The sequence below is a fragment of the Poecilia reticulata genome, chromosome 11 (assembly GCF_904066995.2).
Source record: "Poecilia reticulata chromosome 11, P_reticulata-male-v2, whole genome shotgun sequence".
Taxonomy (NCBI): Eukaryota; Metazoa; Chordata; class Actinopteri; order Cyprinodontiformes; family Poeciliidae; genus Poecilia; species Poecilia reticulata.
Window position 1 is genome coordinate 23,482,246 of NC_088840.1, and position 16,824 is coordinate 23,499,069.

At 39.6% G+C, this 16,824-nt stretch overlaps 1 protein-coding gene across 3 annotated transcripts in view; it reads right to left on the reverse strand.

Annotated features, from left to right (window-relative positions):
• LOC103472527 (glutamate receptor ionotropic, kainate 5-like) overlaps nt 1-16,824 on the reverse strand; it is a 201,173-nt gene that overhangs the window by 72,221 nt on the left and 112,128 nt on the right. For all 3 annotated transcript variants that reach the window (XM_081612224.1, XM_008422226.2, XM_017307584.2), the window contains exon 3: nt 7,601-7,759. In XM_081612224.1, the coding sequence (XP_081468350.1) occupies nt 7,601-7,709 (109 nt within the window). In that variant the 5' untranslated portion in view covers nt 7,710-7,759. The remainder of the gene's footprint in view (nt 1-7,600; nt 7,760-16,824) is intronic.

Here is a 16,824-nt window from a genome sequence, read left to right on the forward strand (position 1 = left end):
CTATCACAAAAAGCTGCCCAGAATGAGAAGTAGGCGAGACAGAAAGCTATTGGGCATTTTGCAGAGAGGGTTATTGCAATATGGCGCTTCCTCCCTCCCTATCTCTATCGTTTTGGTTAGCACTTATAAGCAAACAGTTAGTCTGTTTGCTTCCTCACTTTATGACTCAACTATCAAGGTTTACTGGCAAGTGGACTGATATCCGTTTTCAGAAGAACTAGATTTTGCTTTTTTTGGTATGTGCCAGAGTTCTGCTAAATTATGGACATTGGCCCTTTAATCCGGAAATGCTCTTCAGATGATAGAAGGCAGACTGTACATATTTATACATATATACACATGCAAGACAGCAGACAGCAGAACAAAACAATCAAAAAGAGGACACACAACTAAGACCTAGCATGAGAAACTTGGTGCAACATCAACCAGCAGTAAAAATGACAATGTCACCAAGAAGTTAAACATATCATCTTTGTTCAACTCAAGGTGATGCATATATCATTTTAGTAACAAGATAGATGAATATGTCCAAACTATGACTGGCAGACTTATGTCCAAAAAGCTACAAAATCTGATTAAATCCCCTTTGTTCACATATGGCACATACAGTATCAGACTTGGAAAAATATCTTTCATTTGCCAAAGGATGAGAGTTATTGAAGCGGTCAGACTAAATGATAAATTCGGTATTTCCATCTCCCCAAAAACACTTTACTTTGACATGGGCAATTTCCCGTGTGATAAATCGCAGTCATTTTGTGGATACAGCAGCAGCTCCACCAACATCAATGCATTTTCCCCTCCTATTCAGACCTCAAAAGATGAAAAACATAACTGAGTGTAAAAATATCGAACTTGTTTTTTTTTTATGTTCTTGGAATTGAATGCATTTTTTTTTTTTTGCACGGTGCCAGTATTTCTTCAGTTACTAGGATTCCCCTATTGCTTCCACATCCCCGTTTGTTGAACCTGGTGGTGAAAACGCTTACCCCATTTAGCAGTTCTCTTTGTATTTTCCATATATTTCCTTCTGGTACCAAAACAAGATTCCTCCAAATTCAATATGAACTGATGTTGTTTGAATTTCGCTTCTTATCCCGTTAACAAAACATCTTCACTCCCTTCTTCCTCCCTGGTGGGACAGAAACCTCGTGTTGTTTTAATAAAACAAGACTGTTTAGATCAAGTCAAAGTGACAGACCCACAATTTACCCCGAGACATGATAAAATAACTCCTTTTATCAAGGCAAAAGGAGTGCTGCAGACTGATTTTATTTAACCCCTGGAGGCAGTGTACCTTCTCTAAAAATTGACTAGCAGGTTTTATTGTCACATCCTTCTACTGAGATTCATATTGTTGACAATACCTGTTATGAAAGTAGAAGTACGGACTCTGGAGGCTACAGTTAGCCCGACAGATTCAACAAGACAGGACAAAAAGATGAATAAAAACAACAGATTGCCCTGCTGGCCTGCAGTTAGGATTACAGCGCTGCTGCAATCCTCTGGTGGCCAGTGCCCTCTTGGAGGCAGACAGGATGGCTTTTCACTCATGTTTCTAAGAGCGTATCACCACAAGTTCATGTTTCTACAGATATATTGATTTTTTTCCAACTTTTCTGTCACAGGATCTTATTTACTTGGAGAAATGTGACACCAGAGTAGTTATTCTCCTTTAGGGAGTAAGCAAAGAGGTTCTGTCTGTCCGTCCCCCTTTATTCAAAAATACATTCTTATTCTGAATTTTTATTTTTTCACTTACTATCCAATCCCTATAGAGCTTACTATCATGGTCTTATTTTGATTCAGCATGTAATATACAGAGTAGAAAAAAATATCAGATCTCTACCCACCAGTGCTGCGTTGGTGGTGCATACCCACAATGCACTGCATGTTAATCCCCTTCCTGCTTTTGAGGTGGTCTTCCATCCGCTTGGCATTCACATATACATTCAAATTTCACCAGAGTTCGCTTTAATGACCTAGACTTTGATTCATAGATCCCTAAACGAACTGAACTTTCAGTCAGTCTGACTTAACTTAAGCTAATTTTCAAGAGTATCTGGGTTCCCAAACCTGGTCGACACACATCCTACAGGACTTGCAGCTGGAATTGTGCGGAAATCCATTATTGAACATTATTAGAAACATTGTATGCCTTTATTTCCGCTTCAAAATCGATGTGCTACCTTGCGTTTCTGTGTCACATAAAATAGTGCTGAAATACATTTAAGTTTAGTAGTTGAGCTGTGTGAACTCTTTTACAGGTCACTGTGGATATCCTGTCAGTAGGTTTTTATCTTCATATATGGTGAATGCACTGTCTAAATCAACAGCTCAGTGACAACTGCAGCTGTGATAATGGAGACTCCTGTTTCTCTGAACGCTAATTGGCACAGACACCTATTGATCTGTTAGCTGGTGCAGCAGCGCGGTCGGAGACCTGCAACGTAAACACACAGTTCCACTAATTATAGGAACCGTCTCTGATTTAATCTGGGTCATTTCTCTACATGACAATGAAACTGTGCATAAGTGATTAATTAGTAGATGGTACGTTGTTGCTCATAGTGTGTGCCGGTTAATGTCTTTTAGTGGTTTGTTGCCACAAATTAGATATAACATAGGGATTTGATGAAAACCCCCAGGCTATTAAAAACTGTCAGAGTGGAGGAATTCAATCAATATGATATTTGTATAGCATGGTGGTATTTTCAGACGTAGTGTTTACAGATACCTAAACATTAGGAATTTGTGGACTGTCATTTGCAGTCAATTTCGGAGTTTCTCAAAAAATCGGCTTTAACCGTCGCATCATCTACATTCATCAAAGGTTTTTATAAAGATCAAATTTCTAGTTATGTTCTGTAAATATCCATGTGTTTTTTTATGTATATCTTGCTGAAGTCTTTGTTTATTATCCCAAATTAAAGAAAAAGACTATACATGGCCTAATTTATTGGTCAACACCAGTGTTGGAGACAAGGACAGTTCTTCTGAGGCCAAATTTTAGAATTCAATAAATATTTCAGTATATTGTTTTTTATACAGCACAAAATGCAAAAAGTAATGATTGCTAAGATTACTGGCAAGAAATTTTTTACCTAAAAGTAAGATACACTTGCTTCATTTGGACTTATTGTGTTGAAAGTCAGGCTGGTAGTTTGAAAACTATAAAGACTTCACTCCAGTTGTAAAACAGGAAAATAGTTTAACCCAATTTTATGCTACTCAGAATAAAAGATAATGGTGATTTTAAACCAAATGACTATCTATTCACCCATCAGTTTTCATCTGTCGGTAAGAATCAAAACATCAATTCCTAAATGTTATAAAAAAAACATTACAAATTTGCTAATTGCTTTTTTTTGCCAAGGTTATTTTGTATATTTTTTTAATGAATTCCTCTAAAAGGGAAAGTGCAATGCTAAAAGCCCAGTTTAGAAAATTGGTTTTTAGTGAAGTTATCTGCTATGTGCTGACAACAGTAGTCCGTCTTTTCTGTTGCAGTTCACTGAATCCTTTTGTGCTTGAGTGATTCATAGATTAGTGCTAAGAACCTTAACGAACAAAACATCCTCTTCCAATAGCCAACTACCGGACTGAAAAGAACCAAAAAAATGCCCTCTAAAACTCTGTCAGACACCAAAGGGAACAATTGATCTAGACCACTTTAAACAATTACAGAGAGAGATTAAAGAAAAGTCTGGATTCTTATCAGCAAAACAATATAATGGCAGCCTCAAGATTTATGCATGAGAATATAAAAGCACCTAAAAGATACATAAAATCTGAAAATAATAAACACGTCCCTACTGCTGCTTTTGTTAACGAAACCATTACCTAGCAACCAAGAAGGTCTTAGAATAAAAGTGTCTCCTTGTTACTGCTTGATGTTTGGTTACCTGCCACAACATCAGCTAAATCTGGCTTCCAGCATAAACCACAACAGGAGTCCTTCAATTACTGAAACACTTTGACACAGCCTTTTTTGATTTTCCACCCACTGAGTAATTAACCTTGAAATTTTGCTCAAAGCTCAGAGTATTGGAGTGCAACCAAAGTAAATTTTTCTACACCTGATGAGAGAAATGCAATGGAAACAAAGGAGCAATAACTCTGACAAAGTTATCTTTTAGTTTAGTTTTGAGAGAAAAACTCAAAGATCTTGTTTTATTAATGTACAGCCAAATCCAATCTGCTCTGTTTGCATCTGTTATTCCTCTAACTGCTCACTGAAATAAACACCACATAATATATGTGAGGCATTTACTCTTACTTTAAGTCTAGTCACAGTTGTTCTTGCATCAAGATATAAATATGGTCTTCAGAAAGTAAAATTGCAGATAAATACAAAGACAAGAATAGAGAGAGAGACAGTGAACTGAGGTACATTAAACTCTACTAGATTACACAATTATGACAAAGTCTACACAGATGTAATGCTGTGAAAAACATTTGTTCCTTTGCACATTTATTCAACTTTATAATTTTTTGTGGCATTTAAGCTTCTTCAAACTAAAAAATGTTTCAACATTCTCATCTGTTCTTGACATGGCTCAGATCAGAGCGACATTCTGTTTAACCAATTACTTGATTATATAGAGCTGCTGGTGATCATGTCTAGGTGTCCCCCCCAAAAAAAAGAAGTGGTTATTCATATTTGGTGCTTGATTAAACAAGTCCACATTTTCACCAGGACTATGTTGATTTAACTTCTCTGTAATATTATCTGTGAAGGTTAGCTTTTGGTTTCCGCTTCATTTTCTGAAGATGCCTGAAATTCCATGAAAAAGAGCCATACCACACACATAATGCGTCAGCTGAGAGCGAGCGTTTAGCACTCAGCTTGTATTAAAGGAGGAGTGAAAGGTGAGCCGTGACAAACCACCGCGTGACCTGATTCCCATGGCAGCATGTATGTAAGTGGCCGACAGTCTTCCAAGTTTAAAGCAGAAGGGATTTGAACATGAGGTCATCAAGGTTGGGATTAGAACAGGTGAAAGATCCTATCAGAGAGCAGGAGTGCTGAACGTTTAAGTTCAATATTAAGGCCCTGCTTTTATGAAAGTTAATCTTCTACCATTGAGGATGAGAAATAAAAGGTCATGACCCCAGAAATCCACTCTGGTCCTGGAACGGTAAAGGGAAGTCGCCATATATTTTTCTGCTGGAGTTTATTTCTTTTTGCAAATTATCCAACACGGGCTGAAAAAATAAATGTGAAAGGAACACGAAAAAGAAGCACAAATCCAAATGGAGGCCATGGGGATTTTTAAATACAGAAACAAAGCCGTGTTTGTGTGAGAGGAATCAAAATGGGAGGGATACACCAGTGGCAAAACAGAACAACTGTAATGAGTAGAAGAGGGTGGAATAATCAGAGGTGATCCAGAGGACATGCATATTTTTATCAGCAAAATCCAGTTAAAAAGATGAGAGAAAAGCAAGACGGCAGCTATCAAACATTTTGGTAATCAAATAATCCTAATGAATAGTCCCTCAATGAATTGAGTAATCTGACATCCATATGCTGTGCCAGGCAATCTGAAATCTGTTTTCCGCCAATTTAGATCTACAATAACTGCAGACTGTCCCTTTTCCCCGACCACGACATGCCGTCATTTCCCACCATTCAGCCAATTCTGTGCTTGTTTTTTTATTTTTTTTTATGGAAGGTTGACCTGGAATTAAAACTAACGCAAATGTCTAAAAATGATGACTTGAGACTAAGAATGCATCCAGAATTTGAATCTGGCGATGCGATCCCTTTATATCAGATTGATTTAATCATATTTTTCTGTGTATCCTCATGCAGCTGTGCTACAGGAGACATTTAACCCTCACCTGCAATCACTTTGAATAATCTCTAAACCCTTTTATTCACAGAGGGTTCTCTCAATTTTTCTGGCTGGTGTTGACCTGTACTGTCATGTCCTGGAAACCACCACATGCCTACACATCGAAAGACGAACAACAGCCAGCTAAGCTGACGACAGACGTGGATAAAAACAACCAGATGCTTTCACTTTTGTTCTTGATGATTTTACCAGTGCAATTCTCTCAAATGAATTAGCAAAGGAGATACCATTATGTAAAGCATTTCACCACAGACACAAACACACAGGACTAGTATTACACAGCCTCAAGAGAAGCATAGTGTGCAGTTCTGATCACTGTTTGCTTCGTTAAGAAATGGATAAAGCAGACGTAACCGAGCTGTTTTGGCTTTGCAGATCCAAGTGTTTTTGAAACTTCAGTCAATGAACTGAAGTTTTTCTCATTTTAGCCTACATTCAGTTCATGATGGTTCAGATGCTGCAACTGTTTGCTGTTGTATTAGTAATAATTGACTTTTTTCTATGGGCCATCCCATTCATTTCAAGAACACATCCACCTACAAATCACTTCTATATGGAGGTGCTTTATTTGGTTTACTGAATAAACAAACACATCTGAATAAAAAAGGATGAAATACCTCCTGAGCATGTTAGAAAGTTTAGCAAATGCCTGGTCATTAATCATTCATCTGATTCAGAAGGGTTGGAGTTCCTGACCATCACTGTAGAGTACGACTGCTTCTCTTTTAGTTGATATAGTTAGAATGTTATGGCTTTCAGAGTGTTTTTGTCCAAATTTTCTTTGTAGTTCCCCATCTTCTTGTTCATTTTTGTAGTTCTATGACATAAAGCGTCAACGAGATATTAACACACAGATTCCTTCAAATCCCTTAAAATACTAAAACCACAGTTAAAAGTTGGATTTCAAAATGTATACTTGCGTTTTTTCACAGAAACTGACTAATTTGACCAAGCAGTGATGACTGTTCATTTACAAAATATTGTCAATCATCCTATTCTGAGGCAGAAATAACATCCCACATACAGAAGATCAGCTCTGACACTGTGCCAGCCCTCCTTATGAAGCTTAAGCTCCTTTTTGTCCTACAAACTGCTTGAGCACAGAACAACTGATGCCATCCTGGAGGTCTTAAAGCGTTTGTTATAAGCTTCCTTTAGGTGGAATGTCAGTAGAATAGGTGGTATTTTCTTTCAGATATCTCTTCTCTTTTATATTTACAAAGGGTAAAGTTCATAGGTGTCTACGAAGTACTTTAATAGCATGTGCTTAACCTCTATGCCACCACAGCACCCCCAGAAGAATGCTTTTTATCAGGTATAGTCAGTTCCCATTGTTAATTGAACCCTTGGAGGTATGCAGTGATGCAGATTGTCACATATTTAATCAACAAGATAAAAATTACCCATTTTTAATACCACATCTTTCCTCAGGTTTTGCTGGATCATAAAACATCCAACCACCTGCATCTGATATCTCCTATTAACTGCTGGTACACCTTACTATTCAATCCCATCTTTTAATTTGACATAAAAACAATAAATCTTTGTCAAACTAAACTATCCTTTCTTTCTTCAAACAAAAAGAATTTCGGTGCATAAATCTCAATAAAGAATGATCAGCAAAGTTACAACGTTTATGTAAAATTGTGATTGAGTAATTAGCAGTGAGGAGAGTTTTGATCAAAGGTTCTTCTTGCATAAAGACACTGTTGAAACCAAACATTTGTTGCTGTACTCACCCATCCGGACGGCAGATAGAGTGTTGACCTGGCTGAAGAAGAGAGGTGCCATAGTCAGCAGCAGGACGACAACATAAATCGACAGCAGCAGTGCTGGCAGAGCCGGCATCTTCCACTGCTCCTCATGGAGAATGGTCTGCTGGCTGCCTGTACCGCCACCTTCAAGACAAATGGAAGCGCCATTACTACCGATTACTCATATATATCATATATGCTAGCACTGTGGCAAGTCACGTATTATTTAAGCAGTGATGTCACCCACTTTATTGAACAGAATTGGATATTAACAAGGATGGTACGAAATTTGCTGCTCGGTTGAAAACTTCACACATGCTTGACTCACAAAAATAAGTTAAATGTCAGATAAAAGGGTAAAAAGGTGTCAAAAAATTGTCAAAATGGAAAACAGTTGATAGTTGCTTTTTTTTGTACATAATAATACATAAAAGTTTTTCTCACTATCTGACATTAAGACAGATGAAGGTTTTTAGTTTTATAATTTCTCTTTGCTAAGTGCCAGGATAAGAAGGTGTTTGGTAATTTTCTTCAAAGATAGGAATTTAAATACATCTGTTTGACTTCTGGTAATATCTAATTAAAAAATAATGACTTAGGTCAAATGTTTGGGTATCCTTCCACGGGACCCTCCATAAGATTTTCTGATGTTATTGCCCATTTCTAATAGTCTAAAAGAACCAAATTCTTTTAGACTATTAGGTGGAATGTTGAGACTGAGATCCGAACTTTGTGACGGTCACTCCAAAATATTTACATTGTCCTTCTTAGGCCACTTTGTAGCAAAGCTGACATAATGCTTACAGTCATTTGGAGGACCTAGTTGTGCCTAAGCATTAATTTACCCGTTGATGCATTAAGATGTTTGCACTAGCGGAACAAGTCAGCGTCGGGCCGGGGGGCCAATGACCGGGTCCCTCACATGTATCACCTGCGCTGCTGGAAACTGTTGAGCTGGGGGTGGGGTTAAGCGCGTCTCTCGTTTCATTTTTAGCCAGGAAAAACATTGGCTAAACCGTGAGTCAAACAGTCACTGGGACTGAGTACTATATATTCCATTGAGGGCAAGTAACTTTAACATTACATACACCTTTCTGAACAGGCGAGGGCGCACTTTCTCCGTCTTTAATTAAAGCGACTTGAAAACATTCCTCCCTCCCTGGCACCTCCAGACCCGGGCCCCCATGGGCACCCATCCGGCCTGGGTCAGGGGGCAAATATATATTTATTTTTTTACCTAACTATAATGGTATAATAACCCTTGTGTTGGTAACCCAATTTTGGGTCAATTTAACCAATTTAAACAAGTTAATTGGTTAACTTGTTTAAGTTAACCAATTAACATAAACAATGGATTAGTTGCCATGACCCAATGTGCTGGGTCAAACCATCAACCCAACCCAATTGGGTTAAAACAACCCAGCGTTGGGTCGGTCCATATTTGACCCTGCGCTGGGTTACGAATTGGGTTATTTTTAACCCAGCACTTTTTACTGTGTGTGCATTGATTGTAGACAGAAGCCCCATAACATAAATCAAACACGAATTAAAGGTCAGACAGTGGAGACAGTAGAAAACTACAAATATCTAGGGACTATTCTGGATGATAAGTTAAAATGTACCTTCAATTCAGACAATCAACAAAAAAAGGGTCAGCAAAGATTATTTTGTCTGTGGGTCTAACAGGGAGAACGAGTTTCCTGGCTCTGGGCATGCGCGGCTCACAATAAACGAGCTCTTGCCAGAGATACATTGTTACGACTCGCTTCCTCTGTGATCCACAGGACAGGTAGTATAAACGGCAACTTTTATGGGCCATTTGAGATGTTCTGAAAATTTATAATGATTAGTCAATGTTGTGTTTGTATTTCGTAGTGTTGTAGTATTTTTATTTCTCTTAAAAATGTACTTATTTTTGGTATGCTTGATCTCTTTTATAACCTCTGTAACGGTTATAACTGCCCAAAGTTAATGATTAAGAGAACCGTTTTAACTGACGGACGTTGGTGTTTACTGTGTTAGGTGGAGTGTTTTTTTCAGTTTGGTTATGTTAATTTAGGATTACATTTTCTTCATTTTTTGCTATTATGTTATTTTATTTGTGAATTTTGTTTTTATTTCTTTGTGGAAACTCTGGATGTTGATTGAATTTGTATTGTATTGTATTTTATTTATCCGTTTATTTGTTTTTCTGTAATCAGAATAAAAGAGCTCTTGCCAGAGATACATTGTTACGACTCGCTTCCTCTGTGATCCACAGATCTGGTTGCACAGGATTCATCTGGCTGTGCCCCACTTGATACTGGCCCCAGATTCCCCTAGGTCTGGTACCGGTAACACTCACTTACAGAACTGTGTAAAAATGAAATCATTAGGAAAACTAAAGCCACTTTTGCTGATACTTCTCATCCTTTACACGCCGAGTTCCAGTTTCTGCCTTCCGGCATCAGGCTTAGACTTCCTAGTATAAAAAGTAACAGGTTCAAGCTCTTTGGTTGCTACAGCAATATCTCTTTTTTATGCAGGACGAGGTCGGGGGACTTGCACCTGATTTAGTGTTTGTAGCAATTGAATTTTTAATTCAACTGAAATTAAAACTAGAGAACAATTACTCATTTGTTCAAAGGAAAAGACAGTGATGCCAAAGATAAAAAAGTTACTGAAGACGTTAAAAAAATCAAATGGTTTATCTATGTTTATACATACCAGCAGAGGTGGAAAGAATACAAAAATAATGTAGGATACTCAATTAAAACATCAGTTATTTTTTGATAAAAATTTTGCGCTTAGTACCTCATTAAAATGTAACTTTAGTTACTTTATGATGAGCAAAACAAAGTTCAGCTCATCACAAAGGAAATGAGAACAAGTTGGTCTCAAGATACTTTTATTTAAAGGAGAACATTTATAAATAAAGAAGCAACACAACATATTATGTGCATTTTTAATGGGACATTTCCAATATGTTATGTCAGATGCTGTTTGTCCCTCCCATCTAACAGTTTTATATAACTGACTCCAAACTAAGCACCTGACTTTCAATTTTCAGTTTTAGTCAATAGAAATTATAATCACAAAAACCTGATAAAATTGACATTTACATTTGTTGCTAAAATATTATTCAAGTTTACAATGCATAATAAACCTGCTGCCTTTCTCATACTTACAGTTAAATTGATGCCTTAAGTACAGCAAGATGATTTATTTTTCTCAGAAGATAACTTGAGCTACACTTGATGGGTTTTGCTCCTCTGTCTTCCTGTTGATGCAACATGAGATCTGAAAACAAACCCAGTCGAAAGATTGACGCCATTTCTTCTGGTGTTTTACCTTTACTCGTTAATGGATACGATTTCAAATATAACTGAGTAACTTTACGCAAAACAAATTCAAGTAAAATTCAGGTTTTGTAAACAACTTAACCCTCACCCCCCAAATCACCAAACAAGGCTGAAAAGGCATACCCAAATTAAATCAGCTGCTTTTCTTGAACAATTTGGAGTACGTGCAAAAGCTTGGTCTCTTTATGAAGATGACAAGCTAAATTTTCTATTTTTGAAGTCAAAAATACTTTAACTGTTAGTAGTTTGTAGCCGTTACATTTGTAACAAAAAAAATTTAAAATTTTGCTTCACACAGATTTTTCATTTTTATTTCTTGTAAATGCACATTGAGTGTTGAATGTATGGACTGGAAAATACAATAAATCTGTAGAATAAAGTATTCTGCTCGTGGATTTCAAGACTGATCACAAATAACACAAAAAAAAAAGAAATGTCATTTTGGACATGTTTATTTTTGAGGATGGACAGGTGTTATCCAAGTGTGCCATCTGGAGTCTCATTTGGCGTCTCCAAATGGCACACTTGGACATCACTTTATTTAATTTATGTTTTATTATTTAGCGTACAGTGATCCGGTGGGAACATTATTTGCGTTACGCATAGCTCTGACTTCCGCCTCTGAGTTGTTGACGAAAACTAAGTGTTAGCGGCATAATGTCCAATTTTCAAGTTCGGCCCGTGGGGATTTTATTGATTGATGATAATGCCCGGGTTTTCATCGTTTCTGGGGAACCAGTCAGCATCCTCATAATGACTGATGCCTGAAGTATGGCAGCCTTTCTCCTCCAGGAGCTGCTGGTTGAAAGCGAACAGTGGGAAGAGCGCAGCAGGTGTATTTATAAAGGTGAGCGGATAGACTGAGCACGGCGGACGGCAAGGTAGTTGATGCTTACAAGTGTAGCTTTACGGATGAACCGCACAATAAATTTCTTATTGTCCCGGTCTGAACAAACGGGTGGCGGAGTGCATCGTGGCGGTACATGGCTGGTAGATGAGTTTCTGAGTGTGACGAACGAAGGTGCCGTAAATATCCCGTATTGCTCCCCCCAGGTTCTTACTTTCGTTCCTTGGTCTACAATCGTGTCTTCCCCCACACACATTAGGTCTGTTTGTTCATATTTCCACTCCCATATTACGTTCGCCATTCTGACTCTTTGGTAGGCTCTACCCACATCGCTCTGAATTTAACAGCTAATGACTAAAAGTTTCCGGTATTCTCAGACCCAAAACTTGTCAGCACTCTAAAGGCCATAATCATCCACTCCTGTGAGTTGTGAAGTTCTGCTGAAGAAACGCATCCAGTCTTGACACTTCTAATAACGTGTCTCTCCGTTGGTGAGAAAAAATCCTGGAAAGCATGAAGACTCTGAGGCTGGTCCTGACTTGGAGACTGGTCCTGACTGGGAGAGGTCCTGCCTCTGAGGTCTGTCCTGACTTGGAGACAGGTCCTGACCCCGAGGCAGGTCCTGACTCGTAGGCAGATTGTAACTTGGAGGCAGGTCCTGACCCGGAGACAGGTCCTGTTTCGTAGGCAGGTCCTGACCCAGAGGCAAGTCCTGACACGGAGACAGGTCCTGTCTCGTAGGCAGGTCCTGACTCGGAGGAAGGTCCTGACCTGGAGACAGGTCCTGACCCCGAGGCAGGTCCTGACTCGGAGGTACGTCCTGACCCCGAGGCAGGTCCTGACTCGGAGGTACGTCCTGACCCCGAGGCATGTCCTGACTCGGAGGTAGGTCCTGACCCGGAAAGAAGGTCATGACTCAGAGGCAGGTCCTGTCTCGTAGGCAGGTCCTGACTCGGAGGCAAGTCCTGTCTCGGAGGCAGGTCCTGTCTCTGAGGCAGGTCCTGTCTCAAAGGTAGGTCCAGTCTCGGAGGTAGATCCTGACCCCGAGGCAGGTCCTGTCTCAGAGGCAGGTCCTATCACATAGCCAGGTCCTGACTCGGAGGAAGGTCCTGTCACGTAGGCAGGTCCTGTCTCGGAGGTAGGTCCTGACTCGGAGGCAGGTACTGATCCGGAAACAGGTCCTGATCCGGAGACAGGTACTGTCCCTGAGGTAGGTCCTGACCCAGAGGCAGATCCTGTCTCAAAGGCAGGTCCTGTCTCGGATGTAGGTCCTGACCCGGAGGCAGGTCCTGTCACGTAGGCAGGTCCCGACTCGGAGGCAGGTCCCGTCTCGGAGGCAGGTCCCGTCTCGGAGGCAGGTCCCGTCTCGGAGGCAGGTCCCGACTCGGAGGCAGGTCCCGACTCGGAGGCAGGTCCCGACTCGGAGGCAGGTCCCGACTCGGAGGCAGGTCCCGACTCGGAGGCAGGCCCAGTCTCGGAGGCAGGCCCAGTCTCGGAGGCAGGTCCTGACTCAGAGGCAGGTCCTGACTCTGAGACAGACTTGACCTCTGAGTGGACCAAACTCAGATGCCCAGAGGGTTCTTGTCTCTCTACTACATCTGAAACATCTGCACAACACGCAGCCTGTTTGATGCACCTCCAGGCCTTTTGAAGAACGTTTTGTTGGAGATTGATTTTCCGCGGTCTTGCCAGGTTCCTTCTAAAGCTCTCTACAACCTTGTAAATAACTATTGGGTTGTCACTTTTTATCATTTTGAACAGCAATTCTCTAACTGCATCTTCATTGCCCCAGAGAAGTTGCAAGATGTCTCGGCAGAGCTTTCTTTCCATATCCTCAAAAAAGACAAAATCTATGTCCTTTACTTCCTCCCAGATTTTTGGAGCAAGCTTTCTCTGGACTGGTTCGGTGTGCTTCATTTTGTAAGCCGCATAGCTAGATCTGTTACTAGACTTATAAATCAGTCTCCAAAGAATTGTTTGGACCATAACTCTCCTTTCATCTTTGGTTCCACGTCTGAAACCCATCCTGTTTGCTTCCCTCAAAAATTCTTCAGGATCCATTCCTCCCTGAGTATAATCCTCACTCAGACAGTTTTCATCTGCGTACAAGTCCTCATTAGGAAAAAAAGTCTTTCTGAACTTTCTTTTTGTAGACGTTAACATTTTCTTTTTAGGAACAGGATTCTCCAGGTGCTTTTTGAATTTTTCCACAATTACTTCATGTCCTTCAGGGTAATCCAGTAGTGCAATTAAATGAAGTCCAGAGGCAAAGTGGAATGCATCTCTCGCAATACTCTGGAAAATCCGTTCACCAAGCTCTTCTGACACCTCCGAGAGTACGTCCACGTTTAATTCTCCAGTTTTTCTCAAGAGCAAGATCAAAATTTTGCTATGTTGTTCCTGAAATGTTTGTCTGACAAGATGCAAAGTTGGTCTGTCTGCAGCCTTTTCAATCACTTCCCACAGAAGTTCACTGAGAAAGTTTCTCTTCTTGTAATCTGGGCTTCTTCGACCAGGATGAACTTTGTTGGACAATGTTTTCTTCACTTTTGTCCAAAAAGAGACCTTAGGTCTCACATCCATTTCCCTCTGTGGGCTTTCGTCATTCATCTTTACTGAGCTGAGTTGAAACTTCCAAATGAATTTTGTGTTGACTGACTTGATAACTGATTTGTGTTAACTGATCAGAGAATTAACTGATCAGTTGGTGATGTCATGGAATCTATGGCATCACAAAGTCATCCTTAGAAGGGCCTCATGACACAGACATCATTTGAAGTCATGCTGATGACATCATTGTCAGCAGCATGGCAACTGTTGCTAGGGGTAATAATAGCACGCAGTGAGCATGCGCTATGAAAAAAATAGAATCTGTGGGCACTAAATGCATTATTCCCATAAGTCTAAACTAGCAGTGATCTGCGCAGCTTCGCCGGAACAGGGGGGGCCAGGGAACCATTGGCTTTGGTTCCCTGCCTTGCCAAAGTAAAAAGAAGTATGCTTTAGTATACTAAATTTTAACATACTTAAGCATACTTTGATTGATGTACTTAAACTGTACTATTTTGGAACAACTTTTTTTGTGCTTAGTATACTTTAGTAGTATTTAAATAGTATTAAATTACAACTTTTAGTATACTTTAGTATACTCAACATACTTTTTTGGAACAGAGATGGGCACCCATCCGGGCCCGGGCCGGGCGGGCAGCCGCCCCCCTGCCATTCCTTTAGCTCCGCGCCTGGATGTTTGCTTTGTGGTAATCTTATGGTGCTTACAAACACTTCTCGTTTTTCTCTCTGTCAAAGTTTAATTTTCTCCATTGTGTAGCCATAATGATGCCACAAAAATAACTTTACAATTCTGGGCTAAAGAACTATTATTTTGTCAGGTGGAAGCTTTTATGGATTGAATTTATCAAAGAGCAAGTCAACAATTGCTGCCTCTTTTCTGCAGCGGAAAATTTACAAAACTATAAAAAACAGAATATCTCAAATTTTTCCACTTAATGTAAAATGAAAGATGCAAAATTACAAGAGCAAAACTACAACACTAGATGACTAGATATTTATTTCAAGTGTTCAGTTTAAACCAACTGCAGCAAGACAAAGGAAGTTCAGAAAATATCTTGACTCATTTTCCATCCGAGTCTGTTGAATGTCTCATCGGTGCTGAAAAGAGATCCCACTATTTTTCTTCTGCGGGAGCCAACAGGCACTGATTTTGTTGAAGCTCCAAACAGCTTTGCCTCCAAAATAAACCTCATGTTTCCCAACATTCACGGCAAGAATTTGTATAATTTCAAAGGAGGAATAAAAGAGATGAGCAGCTAAGGAAAATACAAATTCGAAGAAGAGATGCAGAGGAACTAGTGAAGGTTTACAATCATGCAGAGACAGAAAGAAATTAAAAACAAAAATGGATGGTGGTCTAAGAGATGAAAATAGAGCAGACAGAGATGTGATGTGAGTGGTGACAGGAAATGAGAACTGACTGCAGGTAGGGAAAAAAAAACACACATAATGACAACAATTAATTAGGGTATTTCCTGTAGGAAACGCTATCATGTCAGCAGGCAAACAGAGCCAGCGGGACCCTGCTGATACAAACCAGCACCACAGCTCGCTGCAGCAGCTCCGAGGCTAATCACAGGCGCAGCTCTATTAGCTGTTTTCAATCCAATCTCATTTTACATTGGAGGCATTTAGCTGACACACATTCACAGCAATTTACATAGAGCGCACCAAGGCATTAGGCTTTAAAGCCTCACTTCATCAACTTCACAAGTGAAGATGGTGCGGGTCACGGCAGCTGCAATAAAGACCAAACTTATATTCTCAAAGACATAAGAGGTAATATTGCGGAAGAGAAAGTTAATGAACACAGCAAGTTTGATTTATGTTTAATATATGCAATAACACAACGACGAAACACTTCACTGCGGCTGAGTTTGCTGGGATATATCATACAGCAGACGTTCCTGCACACATATCCTCAGGAAACCGCATATGACCTGCATGTACAGTGGTTTTAGTGTCTCATGCAAACTCCAAGACATGCCTATGTTCCTGAATGCAACAGTAGTATTTACACATTTGTTTTCCCAAAACGTACTTATCTGTAACACAGTTCCAGTAGCACAAACCTTTGTTTTCTAATAAATCTCCCAAAGCTGCTATCACACTGTTTTTTATCGTTTTGCGTATTGGTGAACTACTAAGAACTACTAAGTGTTAAAATAAATGGCTGAATTGGGAAAATAGACCAAACTCCCCAGCTATGTATGTCACAGATTAAAAAAAACAAAAAAAAAAAACAGTTGCAGCCTGGTTTTGTTGGATGTGTAGAAAGGTATTGGTGAAGGATTATATTGTTAGAGGCAGGTATTTTCTTACAACACTGGAAGGCATAGAGCAGATATTAGTCTGATGTGGGTAAATATTAGTGGCTAAAATGTTTCATGGATCTAAAGGATATGTATTGTCATTTGCATTAGAATAAAAAAAAAACAGAAAATAACTAA